Below are 14,137 nucleotides of genomic sequence, written 5' to 3'. Positions count from 1 at the left end.
CCTAAAGGTGTTATTAGCTAATGATGCTAAATATATATATATATATATATATATATATATATATATATATATATATATATATATATATATATATATATATATATATATATATATATATATAAAAAACTGCCTGCCCTAATGTCCCTCCCACTTTTGAAGTCCAAATGACGCCCCTGATTGTAACAACGTATCTTGTAACACCCAAGACTGGGTGCCGGTGCAAATCTCCTCATTTAACACCGAGAAATTAATCTAGGCTCTAGGAACTCGGAAAATCCAAGTTAGAGAGTGCTGGCTGTGGGATTGAACCAGTGACCTTCGACATATAAAGCCATGTCTGTCAGTCGAGCCAATAAAGGTAAAGGTAGAGTTGGGGCATACGCTGTAGCGCGTGGCCTCGGTGCTCATCTCCGTAACATTGGCCCTTGAGCCTGTGGTGGGAGGGAGCCCATTACCCCGGGACACAGGGCCAGTGTGACATCCGGGTTACCACAGTTTCCCCAGGTAGTCATTTATCGACCAGCCCGAGAGGGAGGATGATCAGCTGGGTGAGCTGCACGCCGACTGCCCGGGCCGGGATTCGAACCCGGGCCCGCGTAGAAGCCAGGCATGCTGACCACTAGACCACAGAGGCGTATTGGAGCCCAATCTCAAGTGAACCCACTCACAATGGCACACAATTTTTTTTCTGGTAAATTTTGTGCTTTGAATGAATTTGCTAACCATTTCTGTCGAAAAACAGCAGAGATTATTTTTCACCCCTTCCACCCTAACCTCCTCAGTAATAAAAAAAGTGACAAAATCATAGCCTTGAGGCAGTAACATTCAGCCCCAGCATCAAAAAATTATACTGCTACCCTATGAAAGGCATCTCTTAACTCCGATGAAGTAGGTGGTGACTGTGGTGGAGCAGCTTCATTGTCATCCCTTGCAGTGGCAGGTGTCATTGGGCCAGCAGATGATGAAACAGTGGCTGGTGTCATAGGGCCAGCAGATGATGAAGCAGTGGCAGGTGTCATTGGGCCAGCAGATGATGAAACAGTGGCTGGTGTCATAGGGCCAGCAGATGATGAAGCAGTAGCAGGTGTCATTGGGCCAGCAGATGATGAAGCAGTGGCTGGTGTGGTGTCATAGGGCCAGCAGATATTGAAGCAGTGGCTGTTGCCGGAGCAGCTAATGGTATCTTTTCCACAGATAATGAACAATGTGCTGGGATGGTCTCTAGCAATATTGATAAAGTGTGTATCTACAAAGAATATGAATTTAAGGGTGATTAATAAATTGTTTTAATGAGAATATAAAAGTTTTTGCCAAAAACATACTGGCCAGTCAATATTTCACTGCTGCTTGACTGTTGCTGCTGTCCTATCCCTAGCACATCATGTCAATGCTGAATGGCTCTGGTACCCCTTCAAATACATGAGACGAGCAGCCTATGATGTCATACACCAGTTTATCTACCACAGCTAATGTCATAGTTATATAGGCAGGCGCCTGCGTATCTGTGGTGCCACACGCGTGGGTCACTCAGGTGCTGGGTGAAATGTCATTGTTATGAAGGGCAGGGTAAACCAGTGTATGCTGTGAGGCCTTGGTGTGGAAGTTCCCTGTCTGAACTGTGCAGCTAATCCCCCATACAGTGAGGGCCTTTTTTACTCCCTCAGGGGCTGTGCAGCTGAGAGAGTGGTGTACATGAGTGTGAGTGTGTGAGTAAGTGTGTGCCTGTCTTGGCTAAAACCCTTCACTGGGGGAAGACAACCAAGGTATTTAGATAGATTGATAGTCACTGACAGATGAACATTAAAAAAAATTCTATATCAAATATGCAGTTCACTGCTATGAACTTATTAACTTTAAGCTGAAATAAAGGCATTGTGGCCAGTATAGCTGCATTCTGTGAGCACATAAAAAACTAACTAATATAAGTTTTACATTTAAAGACATAACAACTAAAAAAAATTACCAGTCTGCCGCTGCTCATTCTTGCACTTGGCAATGTGAGGCTTTGATTTTTGTTGTACGTTGTACCAACGCCTCTCACAGTCATCCTGCGTACGGGGTCCACTCCCAGGGAAGGCACTGTCAGGGTATAAATGTGAGGCAAGTTTCTTAATCGTTTCACTATGGCATGCTTTTTATTTCCCATACCTTCTCCAATAACATTTAATACATGCTGTGATGGAAAGCTAAATCAGTACCAGTATTTTATTTACATGCATCATAAGACATTAACTTTTTAGTTGTTATGAACATGGCAATTAATACTACTGTTCATTACCTACTTTTCTAAAATGCTTTTCTCTAAGTAGGATGATATTACACAATACAGCTATACAAAAAAAATCAAAGCATTAATCTTAATTCCATTCTTTTGAGTACTTCTAACCTAACATTATATCACCAGAAACTGTTTGACCAATGCTATCAAAATAATATTTTAATCTTACTTTACCATTCTCATCAAATCTACCTATTCCGATATAGTCTTAACATAAAATACTTGTAAAAGTGTTGAGAATCTGGCATGCCCCCCCAAAAAAAAAATCTAAATAAGGAATAAATAAAATAACAGGTAAATATGACTTGACTCTCTTAGAGGTAGAAGACTATCAGTAAGAGGAGGAGAGCTGATGAGACGAAGAGCCTTAGACTCCAGTCTGTCCAAGAGAGCAGTGTGAGTGGAGCTCCCCACACGTGAGATGCATACTCCATACGAGGGCGGACAAGGCCCCTGTATATGGATAGCAACTGTGCGGGGGAGAAGAACTGGCGGAGACGATACAGAACGCCCAACCTCGAGGAAGTTGATTTAGTAAGAGAGGAGATGTGAAGTTTCCAGTTAAGATTTTGAGTTAAGGATAGACCGAGGATGTTTAGTGTTGAAGAAGGTGACAGCTGAGTGTTGTCGAAGAATAGGGGATAGGTGTTTGGAAGATTGTGTCGAGTTGATAGGTGGAGAAAGTATGGTTTTGAGGCATTGAAGGACACAAAGTTCCTTTTACTCCAATTGGAAATAATAGTAAGGTCTGAGGTTAAGCTTTCTGCACCCTCCAGCCTGGAGTCATGTAATTCCTGTTGAGAGGGTCTCCTGTTGAAAGAAGTTGAATAAAGCAGAGTGGAGGCATCAGTGTATGAGTGGATAGGACACTTTATTGTGGAAAGAAGATCATTGATGAATAAGAGGAAGAGAGTGGGACAGAGCCCTGTGGAACACCACTGTTCATCGGTTTAGGGGAAGAACAATGACCGTCTACCACAGCAGATATAGAACGGCCGGAAAGGAAACTGGAGATAAAAGAACAGAAAGAAGGATAGAATCCGAAAAAGGGTAGTTTAGAAAGCAAAGACTTATGAAAGACTCTATCGAAGGCTTTCGATATGTCTAGCGCAACAGAGAAAGTTTCACCGAAACGGCTAAGAGAGGATGATCAAGAATCAGTTAAGAAGATCGTCAGTAGAACGCCCCTTGCGGAACCCATACTGGCGATCAGATAGAAGGTTAGAAGTGAAAAGGTGCTTTTGAATCTTCCGGTTAAGGATTGATTCAAAAGCTTTAGATAGACAGGAAAGTAAAGCTATAGGGCGGTATCTTAATAATAGGAGGAATATGCCCAGAATCGTCCAGAGTGGAGTTGTTACAGAAAGTCTGAGCGACGTGTTCAGCCTTAGAAATAGAAGAGACGGCAGTGCTGCCGTCTGGGTTAAGAAGGGGGAAAGAGGAAGAAGTGAAATTGGAGGAAATATTTTTGGCTAAGTGTCAGAAGTCTCTGGAAGAATTAGAGAAAGCAAGGTGTTGACGTTTGCTATGGATAAAGGAGTTTTTGTTAAGTCGGAGAATAGATTTGGCAAGATTCCGGGCTGAAATGTAAAAGTCATGGTTAGCGGGAGTTGGAAGACTCTGGTACCTTTTGTGAGCTGCCTCTCTATCTTTGACAGCACGAGAATAAGCGTGATTAAACCAAGGCTTTTTAGCATGGAGAGTAGAGAATCTACGTGGAATGTATGCCTCCATTCCTGAGACAATCACCTCTGTGATGCACTGGGCACACACTGAGGGGTCTCTCTCCTGGAAGCAGTAATCATTCCACGGGAAATCGGAAAAAGTACATCCTCAGGTCGTTCCACAGAGCTGAAGCAAAATGCCAGAAGCATCGCCTCTTCGGTGGGTTCAGAGGGTGTACAGGAGCGATAAGACAGAATACAGAAATAAGGTTGTGATCGGATGAACCCAATGAGAGAACAGTTTGACAGAGTAGGCAGAAGGGCTAGAGAAAAGGAAGAAGTCTAGAATGTTGGGCCTGTCTCCAAGACGTTCGGGAATACGAGTAGGGTGCTGAACCAACTGCTCTAGGTCATTGAGGAGAGCAAAGTTGTAGGCTTGTTCACCAGGCTGATCAGTGAAAGAGGATGAAAGCCAAAGATAGTGGTGGACATTGAAATCTCCTAGGATGGAGTAGTATTAGTAGTAATATTATTATTATTATTATTATTATTATTATTATTATTATTATTATTATTATTATTATTATTATTAATAGTAGTAGTAGTAGTAGTACTATTATTATTATTATTATTATTATTATTATTATTATTATTAGTAGTAGTAGTAGTAGTAGCAGTAGTAGTAGTAGTAGAAGTGGGAAGACCCGAAGCTAATCAAAAAGAGAGGAGGAGGAGGAGAGGGGGGCAGGAGGGGAAAAAGATGATGATGATGATGATGATGAGGAGGAGGAGGAGGCGAAATAAGAAAAGATACATACATAGGAAGAACAGACACAAGAAGACCTATCGGTCTATGGCGAGGGTGTCTGTTTACTACCGCTACTACTAGTAATCTACGTGTGGTAAGACAGGACAGAAAAGATGAAGGCTCCTCCCCACCCACCTCTCCCTCCGGCAACGTGCCGGCAGGAAATAGTTAGAAGAGAACACCATGTACCTTTAAGGAAGAAAGGGCCATGGAAATTTTACAGTAAAGAGAGAAATAAGAGGAAACTACTACCCTTAACTTACACTACTGGTAACCTAAGCTGAGGGGGAAAATGACTTCATTACATAAGAACATAAGAACATAAAAATACAGGGAGACTGGTAGAGGACGAGTGGCGTACACAGGGCAGCCCCAGAATCCCCCCTAATACTCACGATGGGTGAGGTGTAGTTTCAGGGGCACAGGTGGAGGCTTGATCCTCGTTTTACCGGCGGTACTAGGCACGCACCAGTAATCTGTCACCTTACTGCACCCACACCTCACTCCACCTGTCATGCGGACATTAACTGTTGCTTTACTTTATTGTTAACTTACGCTACTTGCAATCTAGGTTGTGGGGGAGAATAATATGAATTTAGGTTGACGTCTTGCTGCAATCTGTCTGAAAACATACGAAGAAGGGTCAGTATAATCTTATGTCCCTGAAGTACTTATCCAAAGAAGACTTAAAGCTATTGATACTCTGTGCGTTAACTACTGACGGTGGGAGTCTATTCCAGTGATCGACGACTCTGTTATTGAAAAAACTTATGCGCACCAATGTGTTACATCCGTTTCCCTTTAACTTCATACCGTTGCTGCGTGTTCTTGTGTTGGTGTCTCTCTGAAATAGACTATCTGGGTTAATGTCGAATACATTAAGGATTTTGAACACTTCAATTAAGTCCCCTCTTATCCTTCGCTTTTTTAGGGAAAACATATCTAAACGTTTTAAACGCTCGTCATATGGCAAGTTTCGGAGCGCTGGAATTTGTTTGGTTGCTCGTCGCTGTATCTTTTCTAGCAAAACTTGATCTTTGATATAGTTAGGTGACCAGAACTGAACGGCGTATTCTAGGTGTGGTCTTACAAATGCTAAATATAATCTCTTCATAAGTTTGGGTGATTTATAATCAAAGTTTCTTGAGATTAATCCCAACATCATATTGGATTTTTTACTCGCTGCAGAACATTGATCGCTCATTTTAAGAGTGTTACTGATAATGACACCAAAATCTTTTTCTTGTTTTACTTCGCTGAGCTCATGTCCTTGAATCTGATATTTAAAGTTAGGATTTTTTTCACCTATGTGCATTACTTTACATTTATCTACGTTAAAACTCATTTGCCATTTTTCGCTCCAGTCGGCAAGTCTTATTAAGTCTGATTGAATGTTCTCGCAACTTTGACTGTTCATTACCGTACCTCCTAATTTGGTGTCGTCGGCGAATTTGGCTACTTTTGATAGGATATCAGTTGTAAGTCATTCACGTAAATTATGAATAGTGTTGGCCCCAGGACCGAACCTTGGGGAACGCCACTGGTGACGGGTTGCCAATCCGATGCTTCACCATTAAGAACTACACGTTGTTCTCTGTCGGTGAGCCAGTCATGAATCCATGCACATAGATGGTCGTTAATACCGTGGGAATGCAGTATTGAAATAAGCCTAACGTGAGGAGCTTTATCAAACGCTTTCTAAAAATCTAGGTAAATTACGTCATATGGGCTGGGCGTCCCAACATGTATAAACATCGTTGGAAAAGGTTAATAGGTTGGTGGGGAAGACCGATTACTACGAAATCCATGCTGACTATCAGTTATCAATTCATTTGTTTCAAGGAAAGTGATCATTTTATCCCTGATTATTTTTTCGAATAGTTTAATTAGGACAGACGTAAGGCTGCTAGGACAATAATTACTGGCTTGTTTTCTGTCTCCTATTTTTTTAAAGATCGGGGTAATATTGGCCTTTTTCCACTCAAGAGGCACACTGGCCTGTGCTAATGACTTGTTGAATATTAATGTTATGGGTAATTCTAGCTGTTGGCTACATTCTCTTAACACATGAGGAGATAAATTATCGGGGCCCGGAGATTTATTTGGATCTATTATCTGCACGCACTTCGCTGATATCAGTTTCGGTCAATGCAAGCTTATGTTCTTCAGGGCCTTGAAAATTTTTCTTCGGGGCTGGAATCGATGTCATGTTCTCTTCTGTAAATGCGCTACTAAAGGTTGAATTTAGGACCGACGCCATGCTTTTATCACTAATCGTATTGCCACTTGACCTGGTAGCTGCGGGGATTATGTTTCTTAAAGGCCCCTCTAAGCGAGAAAAATGAGAAAAAATCATCACTTACGCAAACCATTTCATAATATATATATATATATATATATATATATATATATATATATATATATATATATATATATATATATATATATATATATATATATATATATATACGCATTTGTGATCAGTTTATGCATCATCTATTTTGGGGGGTCTATATCATGGCAAAAATGTGGCCCGTCGCTGGTACACGGCAAAGCCACAAATTTGTCCCATCGCTGCTACAGGGTTGATAGTAGTGGGCCGATATTATTTTTAACAGTTTTTTTGTTTCTTATGTAACTGGAAAATAACCTGGGAGGCGAGCACAAAGGAACACAAAGGAAGAACAAACAACAACAGACCTGCTGGTCCTTACGAGGCTGTTTGTGACAAGCTACACTAACTATCTAATCAAAGGTGGAAGATGAAGAACAGCAAGGCGAAGGCTCCACCCCCCATCCCTCCAGCCAAAGCTGGCAGGAAAGGAAAAAGAACCATGCAGCATGGAAAAACTGCATGGAATTTATGTAGGAAAGAGGAAAGAACTACCATTACTGCTACCACCAATCGGGCGATAAAAACGGACAAGGACACCAGTATTCGAAAGAATTTAACGTTATTATGACAATGAGTAATATCTAAGTTGCTGGTTGGATTCAAAATACTTGTCTAATCTATTCTTGAAGGCCGTAACTGTTGTACTTTCAACGACATCACAGGGTAGAGAGTTCCAAACATTAACAACTCGATTGAAGAAGTATTTAGCTTCGTGCGACGAGAATCTTTTACCACTTATCTTCAAGTTGTGATTTCTTCTTGTTCTATTTGATCGATCAATTGTAAAGTAATCTTCCGCATTAATATCATTGAATCCTTTAAACATTTTAAACACTTCTATTAGATCGCCTCGCATTCTTCGTTTTGACAGGCTGAATAAATTTACTTCTTTAAGCCTTTGTTCATATGATAAATTTCTCAACCTAGGAATCATCTTTGTTACTCTTCGTTGGACCCGTTCCAACTTTTCTGTCTTTTCTGTAATAGGGAGACCAAAACTGTACACAGTACTCTAGACGGGGTCGAACCAACGAATTATACAATTTCAATTTTACTTTTTCCGATTTATTATTAAAGACTCGTCCGATGAAGCCAACCAATTTGTTTGCAGTTTTAACTACCTCTGAACAATGCTGACCGGGCTTTAAATCGCTTGATATAGTGATACCAAGATCCTTTTCTTTACTTACTGCAGAAAGTTGTTGGCCATTCATTTCGTACCGAGGGAAGGAGGGGAAGAGGAGAAGGAGGAGGACGCGAAATAGGAAAAGATGGAGGCGAAGGAGGAAGGGGAGAGGGGGAGGAGGAGGAGGAGGATCTGGATGAGGAGGAGGAGGAGGAGGCAGATGGTGTTGCATTCCAGATAATCGTGACGTCATGTTTGTGTATGGGAGAACCCGTTGATGGACAAGTGCTTGACAAATGGAATGTGTGTGTGTGTGTGTGTGTGTGTGTGTGTGTGTGTGTGTGTGTGTGTGTGTGTGCGCCCTTTGAACAAAATGAATGTCAAAAATGCTCGAATAAGTGCAAGGAACAGGATTGAAAATAATTGATTCCAAGAGAGTAGTAGGCAGTGGTCGAATGCGCCGCCGTGTACGTATGGAGGGCTCCTTTAGATTACCACACCTATTATCCCACCTTTGACGTAGCCTGTGATAACCACCTGGAAAGAACCAACATCAGCCTCTAGAAGTCTTGCTCGTGTGATCTCAACTTAAAGTTAGGTTACTGACGTAGAGCACCTTTGACCTCTGCTCAGTGTTGGGCCAACCGTAATCGGGCTCCACCATATATCTTGTACTTTGACAATCGTATTAAAATTGCCACTATTGCTACGATATTCACCTGGTTTAATTAATTATCAGGAAAAGTTTTTTTTTAGGAATGGTACTACGGTGATAACAAAGGAGTGGTCGAATAGTCCTACACGCACGTGGATGGCAACGTTGCTAGATTGTCGTACCAGCCCCTTATATATATACACACACACACACACACACACACACACACACGCGCACGGACTATTCATCGCCTCTCCGTCCTTCTCGTCGGCGGGCTCGCCTCCCGCTCTTTTATTTTTCCTTTCTTCGTATTTTCTTCTTTTTCGTCTTATTTGTTCTTTCTCCTTTTTTTCTGCTTTTTTTTCTTGGTATTATTTTGTTATAATACTTTTTTTTTCTTTTCTTTTTATTATCATCTTCTCCTTTTGTTATTCTTTTTTCTTTCCCTTTTCTTCTTTTTTCTTTTATCTTCGTCTTATCAATTTTATTTTTCTTTTATTATTTTCTCCTTCATCTCCTTCTTATCACCATCCTTCCTCCTTCTTCTCTTCCTCCTCCTCCTCCCCCTGTATATTTTATCCTCTTATTTGTTAACATTCTCAGTGCGCGCATTGAAATTCTCTCTAGTTTAAGGAAATGGTACAAATGGATCTAATTCTACGTGCGCTGTGAATGTTCTCTCTCTGCTCGCGTCCTTGTGATGTGATTATTTTACCTACTTTTTTCTCATTTGCTTTATTATCGTTTCTCTTTTGTTTTCTTTTACTTAGTGTACGGCGTTAGGGTCTGTACGGCGGCAAAAAGGAGACGGAAAGAATTGTAAAGCTAGCAAAAGTGTTCCTAAAGTCGTGCTGGAAAAATGAATGGCAAAAATGCTCGAAAAAATGCAAGGAACAGGATTGAAAATAATTGATTCGGGCAATAAAATTATGAATATTGCTCTGAGATGGTAGGAAAGGTAGGTAATATAATTTAATGCCATTGGAAAGCAAAATACGTGAATCACCATATGTCCAAGGAATAGGATTGAAATTAAGCGATTCGGGCAATAAAACTGAAAATTGTAGTGCGATGGTGTATTATAGTGAGGAAAGATCCATAATATAATATCATTGGAAAGCAAAATACGTGAATCAGCATAAGCCCAAGGAATATGATTGATAAATATAGTCGGTTTCACGAGAGCTGGCGGGTCAAATCCTTCAGGGATGGACTCGCGTACTTGGCATCATTGCTTGGGTGACAATCTCTGCGTCGCTCATTGGCTGTTGTTTACTAGATCTAACCTACCGTGACATAACCTACTATCTCTTGCTCTCTGGTCCCTCTTTAAGTCAGTACAGGCACCCAAGCAATGATACCAAGTCCGCGAGTCCACCCCTGAAAGATTATGGTGATTCAGGCAATAAAACTGAAAAAAAAATGTAGTGCGATGGTATATTATGGTGAGGAAAGATCTATAGTATAATGCCATTGGAAAGCGAAGTGCGTGAATAAACAAAAGAGAGGACCAAGAAGAGGAGGAGGAGGAGGAGGAGGAGGACGACGACCTAGCGATACAGGTCAGAAGAAGAAGAAGACGGAGGAGGAGGAGGTTATCATTTGTCATTTGTTTTTTGGTTTTTGTATCCTCGAACATGTGGAATCTAATGCTTTATTTTTATAGCAATTATTTTTTTCCATAAGAATGTTCCTATTATATACTTTACTGTATGAAAAAAGAGAAGGTATTTGTCTCTTTTACTTTGAATAAATTAATGAATGAAAAACTCGATAAATATAAGAGTATTTTTTCGTGCTTTTAAATAATAGTAAATTCCTGAATCATTTTACAACATTTATTTCTCATTGAGAGAGAGAGAGAGAGAGAGAGAGAGAGAGAGAGAGAGAGAGAGAGAGAGAGAGAGAGTCTTCCTCACAACGTAACTCTTTTCTCCCACATTTTATCTTCAAAGTTATACAGTTTATTTTTTTTTTATCTTCCCACACATGTTAAAATAATTACATAAACTTCATCATCATCATCACCACTTGTTACGATATCAAAATCATCTGTTTCATCTTCGTCATCATCATCATCATTCTTACCTGTCATTTCATCATCTTTATCTTAATCTTATTTATCTGATTGCTTACCTGGAAATACCTAGCTCAAGAATGACAATACACTCTTATTATTATTATTATTATTATTATTATTATTATTATTATTATTATTATTATTATTATTATTATTATTATTATTAGTGGTGGTGGTAATCTGTTTTTTTTTTTTACATTTCACCTCACACTTCTACCTTCACACTCCCTTCCTCTTTTTTCCTCCATTGCTGTCTCTCTCCTTATATATTCTCTGTTGTTATCTTCTTCCTCATATTTATTCACCTGTCTCTGCTCTCTACCTGTTTATCGAATGCGCTTCTTACATTGCTTCTAATTCCACCTCCTCCTCTGCTCGCAACACCTATGTAATTCCTCTTTATTGTATCATATCATCTCTATTAACACAGTATTCCCCTCCTCCTCCTCTTGCTGCTCTTCCTCTTCCCTCTTCACAATTTCTCATCCTCTTTCTCGAATCTACTCCCTGCTATTACCTCTCATTGAACTAAAACCTTATCTTTTTACTCTTCCTCTTCTTCTCTTTCCTTATATCCTCTCCATCACCAAATATCCCCCTCTTCCTCCTTGCAGCATCGTCCCTATCCTTACATCATCATCACTTATCCTCTTGCTCCTCTTCCCCTTCATTCTATCTATTTCTTCCACATCATCACTTCATCCTCATCTTCTTCTCCCTCATACAGTGTCTTCGCGGTCTGTGTTTCGATTCGCCTGCAGAGATCCTTGTATTCGGCCCACTTTCTGATCCCCTCCAAGAGCCAGTGGCCGTAGTACTTGGGCTGACTCTCCCTCTGCTCGCACCCTGGCAGGACCACGTTCACGTTGGCGTGGAACCGTGGCTCCAGGAAGAATGGGACGGACAGCCTGCCAAGGGAAAGGTGAGAGAGGTTTGGAGATGTTGTTTGCCGTTTGAGTTCCTTTTGCTCTTAGGCTTAGAATAGATAGTGCCTGGGGGAGGAGGAAGGAAAGGCTGTGTGGGAATGGCGAGTTTGTGTTGGTGATGGTTAGGTTAGGTTAGTGGTGCAGTGTTACCAAACCCAACACACATATACTTTCACGAACCCTGACCTCCAAAATCTTTCAAAGGGTCATATTCTTACGTATCTAGCCTAGTCTATCCATCCTAACCTATCCAACTTAACTTAACCTAATCTAACCTATCTACTATTCCAACAACAACAACAAATAAAATTACCTATCCAACCTAACCCAACCAACCTACACACCTATTCCACCACCAACAACAGCAACAACCTTACCAAACCAACCTAGTCCAACCTAACATAGCCTACCACCACCGCCACCACCACCAGGCTCACCTATCACCACAGCAGTCGATCACGCGGTGTTTGGTAGCCTTGAGAGCCCCGCCGCTGGTGTAGGAGAGCAGCTGGCCGATGTTCATGACGAGGTGGCCGGGTTTGTGCGTCACGTCGATGATGGAGTCGTCCTTCCACCAGCGAACCTGCAGCCCCGGGTACTCGGCAAAGGTGGCCAGCAGCGTGACCTTCGTGGTGTCCTGGTGTTCGGCCGTCTGGATCACTGTAGGGGAGGAGGGAAAGTGTGTGAAAAGGAGATGTGGTTCGAGTGCGTGTTTCTTTTGGTTTTAGAGACAGAATAGGTGACGAAAACTTACTGCATGACGGAACTTTGGTGCCTCGCTGACTGTATCACTATAACGATGGAGGAAGAAAGATGGCAGAAGGTGTGTTTAATGTTTTGATGGTCTTTTGTTTTAAGGCTCAGAAAAAGTGATAAAATATCTTTGCCCATGGCTTAATATGTCTGTTTGGCTGCTTGGATTACTGTGAGAGGGAGGAAGAAAGAGAAAAGGTGTCTCAAGCAGGTATTTTTGCGATCTCTCAGTTCCTTGTTTTTAGACTAAGAAGAGATGAGGAAGGAGATGATAACGTGGCAAGACCTTCAATTTACCCGGAAGAAAGGAGTTTGAAGAAGACGTGAAAAGAATATGTCAGCTAGTTTTGCTTGAGGACATAGAGAATGCAATGTAAGATGACGATAATTGAAAGGTGATGAAGATGATAACGTATTGCAAGACCATCAATTTACCCGGAAGAAAGGCGTCTGAAGAGGCCGTGAATAGAACATATCAGTTACTATTGCTTGAAAACCCAGAGAATGCAAAGTAAGATGACAAAAACGTGAAAGGTGATAAAGAAGATGATAGAATAACGTATAGCAAGACCATCAATTTACCCGGAAGAAAGGCGTTTGAAGAGGCCGTGAACAGAACATATCAGTTACTTCCTTTAGACTCAGAGAAGGCAATGTAAAATGACGATAACGTGGAAGGTGATAAAGATGATAACGCATAGCAAGACCATCAATTTACCTGGAAGAAAGGAGTCTTAAGAGGCCGGGAATAGACCATATCAGTTACTTTTGCTTTTAGACTCAGAGAAGGCAATGAAAGATGGCGATAACTTAAAAAGGTGATACAGATGATGACCTTACAAGACACACCATCACTTACCCGCGTCACCGTCACGGGCTTCATATGTCGGGTTGGGTCTGGCCGGGTAGCGGATGAGCCGGAGCGTGGAGAGATGCGGATCCCTGAAGATGTCGGCGTAGAAGTCGCTGGGTGCTCCGTAACCTTCCGCGATCAGGCTCAGCAGCTCGACGAAAACCAAAAAAGACCCACGCATGAAAAACGACAAAAAAGAAGACGAAGACAGATAGGGAACCACGAAGAAGAAGAAGAGGAAGAAGAAGAAGAAGGAGAAGAAAAAGAAGAAGAAGAAGAAGAGGAAGAAGAAGAAGATGATGATGCTGGGATGAAAGGAACGGGAAAGAAAAGAGAGGATGAAGGGCGAGGGAAGGAAAGGAAAGGACAAACAAAAGGAGAAAAAGTGGAAAGGAGGAAGTTAAAAAAAAACAGAATTAAGGTACAGGAGAGAAAATAGGATAAATAATATGCTCGTAAGGAAGATAAAGAAGAAGAAGAAGAAAAAGAAGGAGACCCACACAGACACAACCCCCCGCCTCGACACCTGAAGAACCACTTGGAGTGTCGCAGCAGCGCCTCCTCGTCGTAGCCGTCCACGTTCTTGAGGTAGATGAAGC

At 41.3% G+C, this 14,137-nt stretch overlaps 1 protein-coding gene across 1 annotated transcript; it reads right to left on the bottom strand.

Moving 5' to 3' along the window:
- Nucleotides 1–11,682: 11,682 nt before the first annotated feature.
- On the bottom strand, nt 11,683–13,730 carry LOC126991326 (uncharacterized). Its single transcript, XM_050850104.1, has 3 exons — nt 13,545–13,730; nt 12,370–12,592; nt 11,683–11,914 (listed from the first exon to the last, which is right to left on the bottom strand). Exons 1-3 carry the CDS (start codon nt 13,717–13,719, stop codon nt 11,683–11,685), a joined length of 630 nt encoding a protein of 209 aa, XP_050706061.1. The 5' UTR covers nt 13,720–13,730.
- Between the last annotated feature and the right edge of the window lie 407 nt (nt 13,731–14,137).

Source organism: Eriocheir sinensis, unplaced genomic scaffold (assembly GCF_024679095.1).
Source record: "Eriocheir sinensis breed Jianghai 21 unplaced genomic scaffold, ASM2467909v1 Scaffold26, whole genome shotgun sequence".
In the NCBI taxonomy this organism is placed as follows: domain Eukaryota; kingdom Metazoa; phylum Arthropoda; class Malacostraca; order Decapoda; family Varunidae; genus Eriocheir; species Eriocheir sinensis.
Note: the sequence above shows the minus strand (reverse complement) of the source record. Positions and strands in the feature narration are given on the sequence as shown.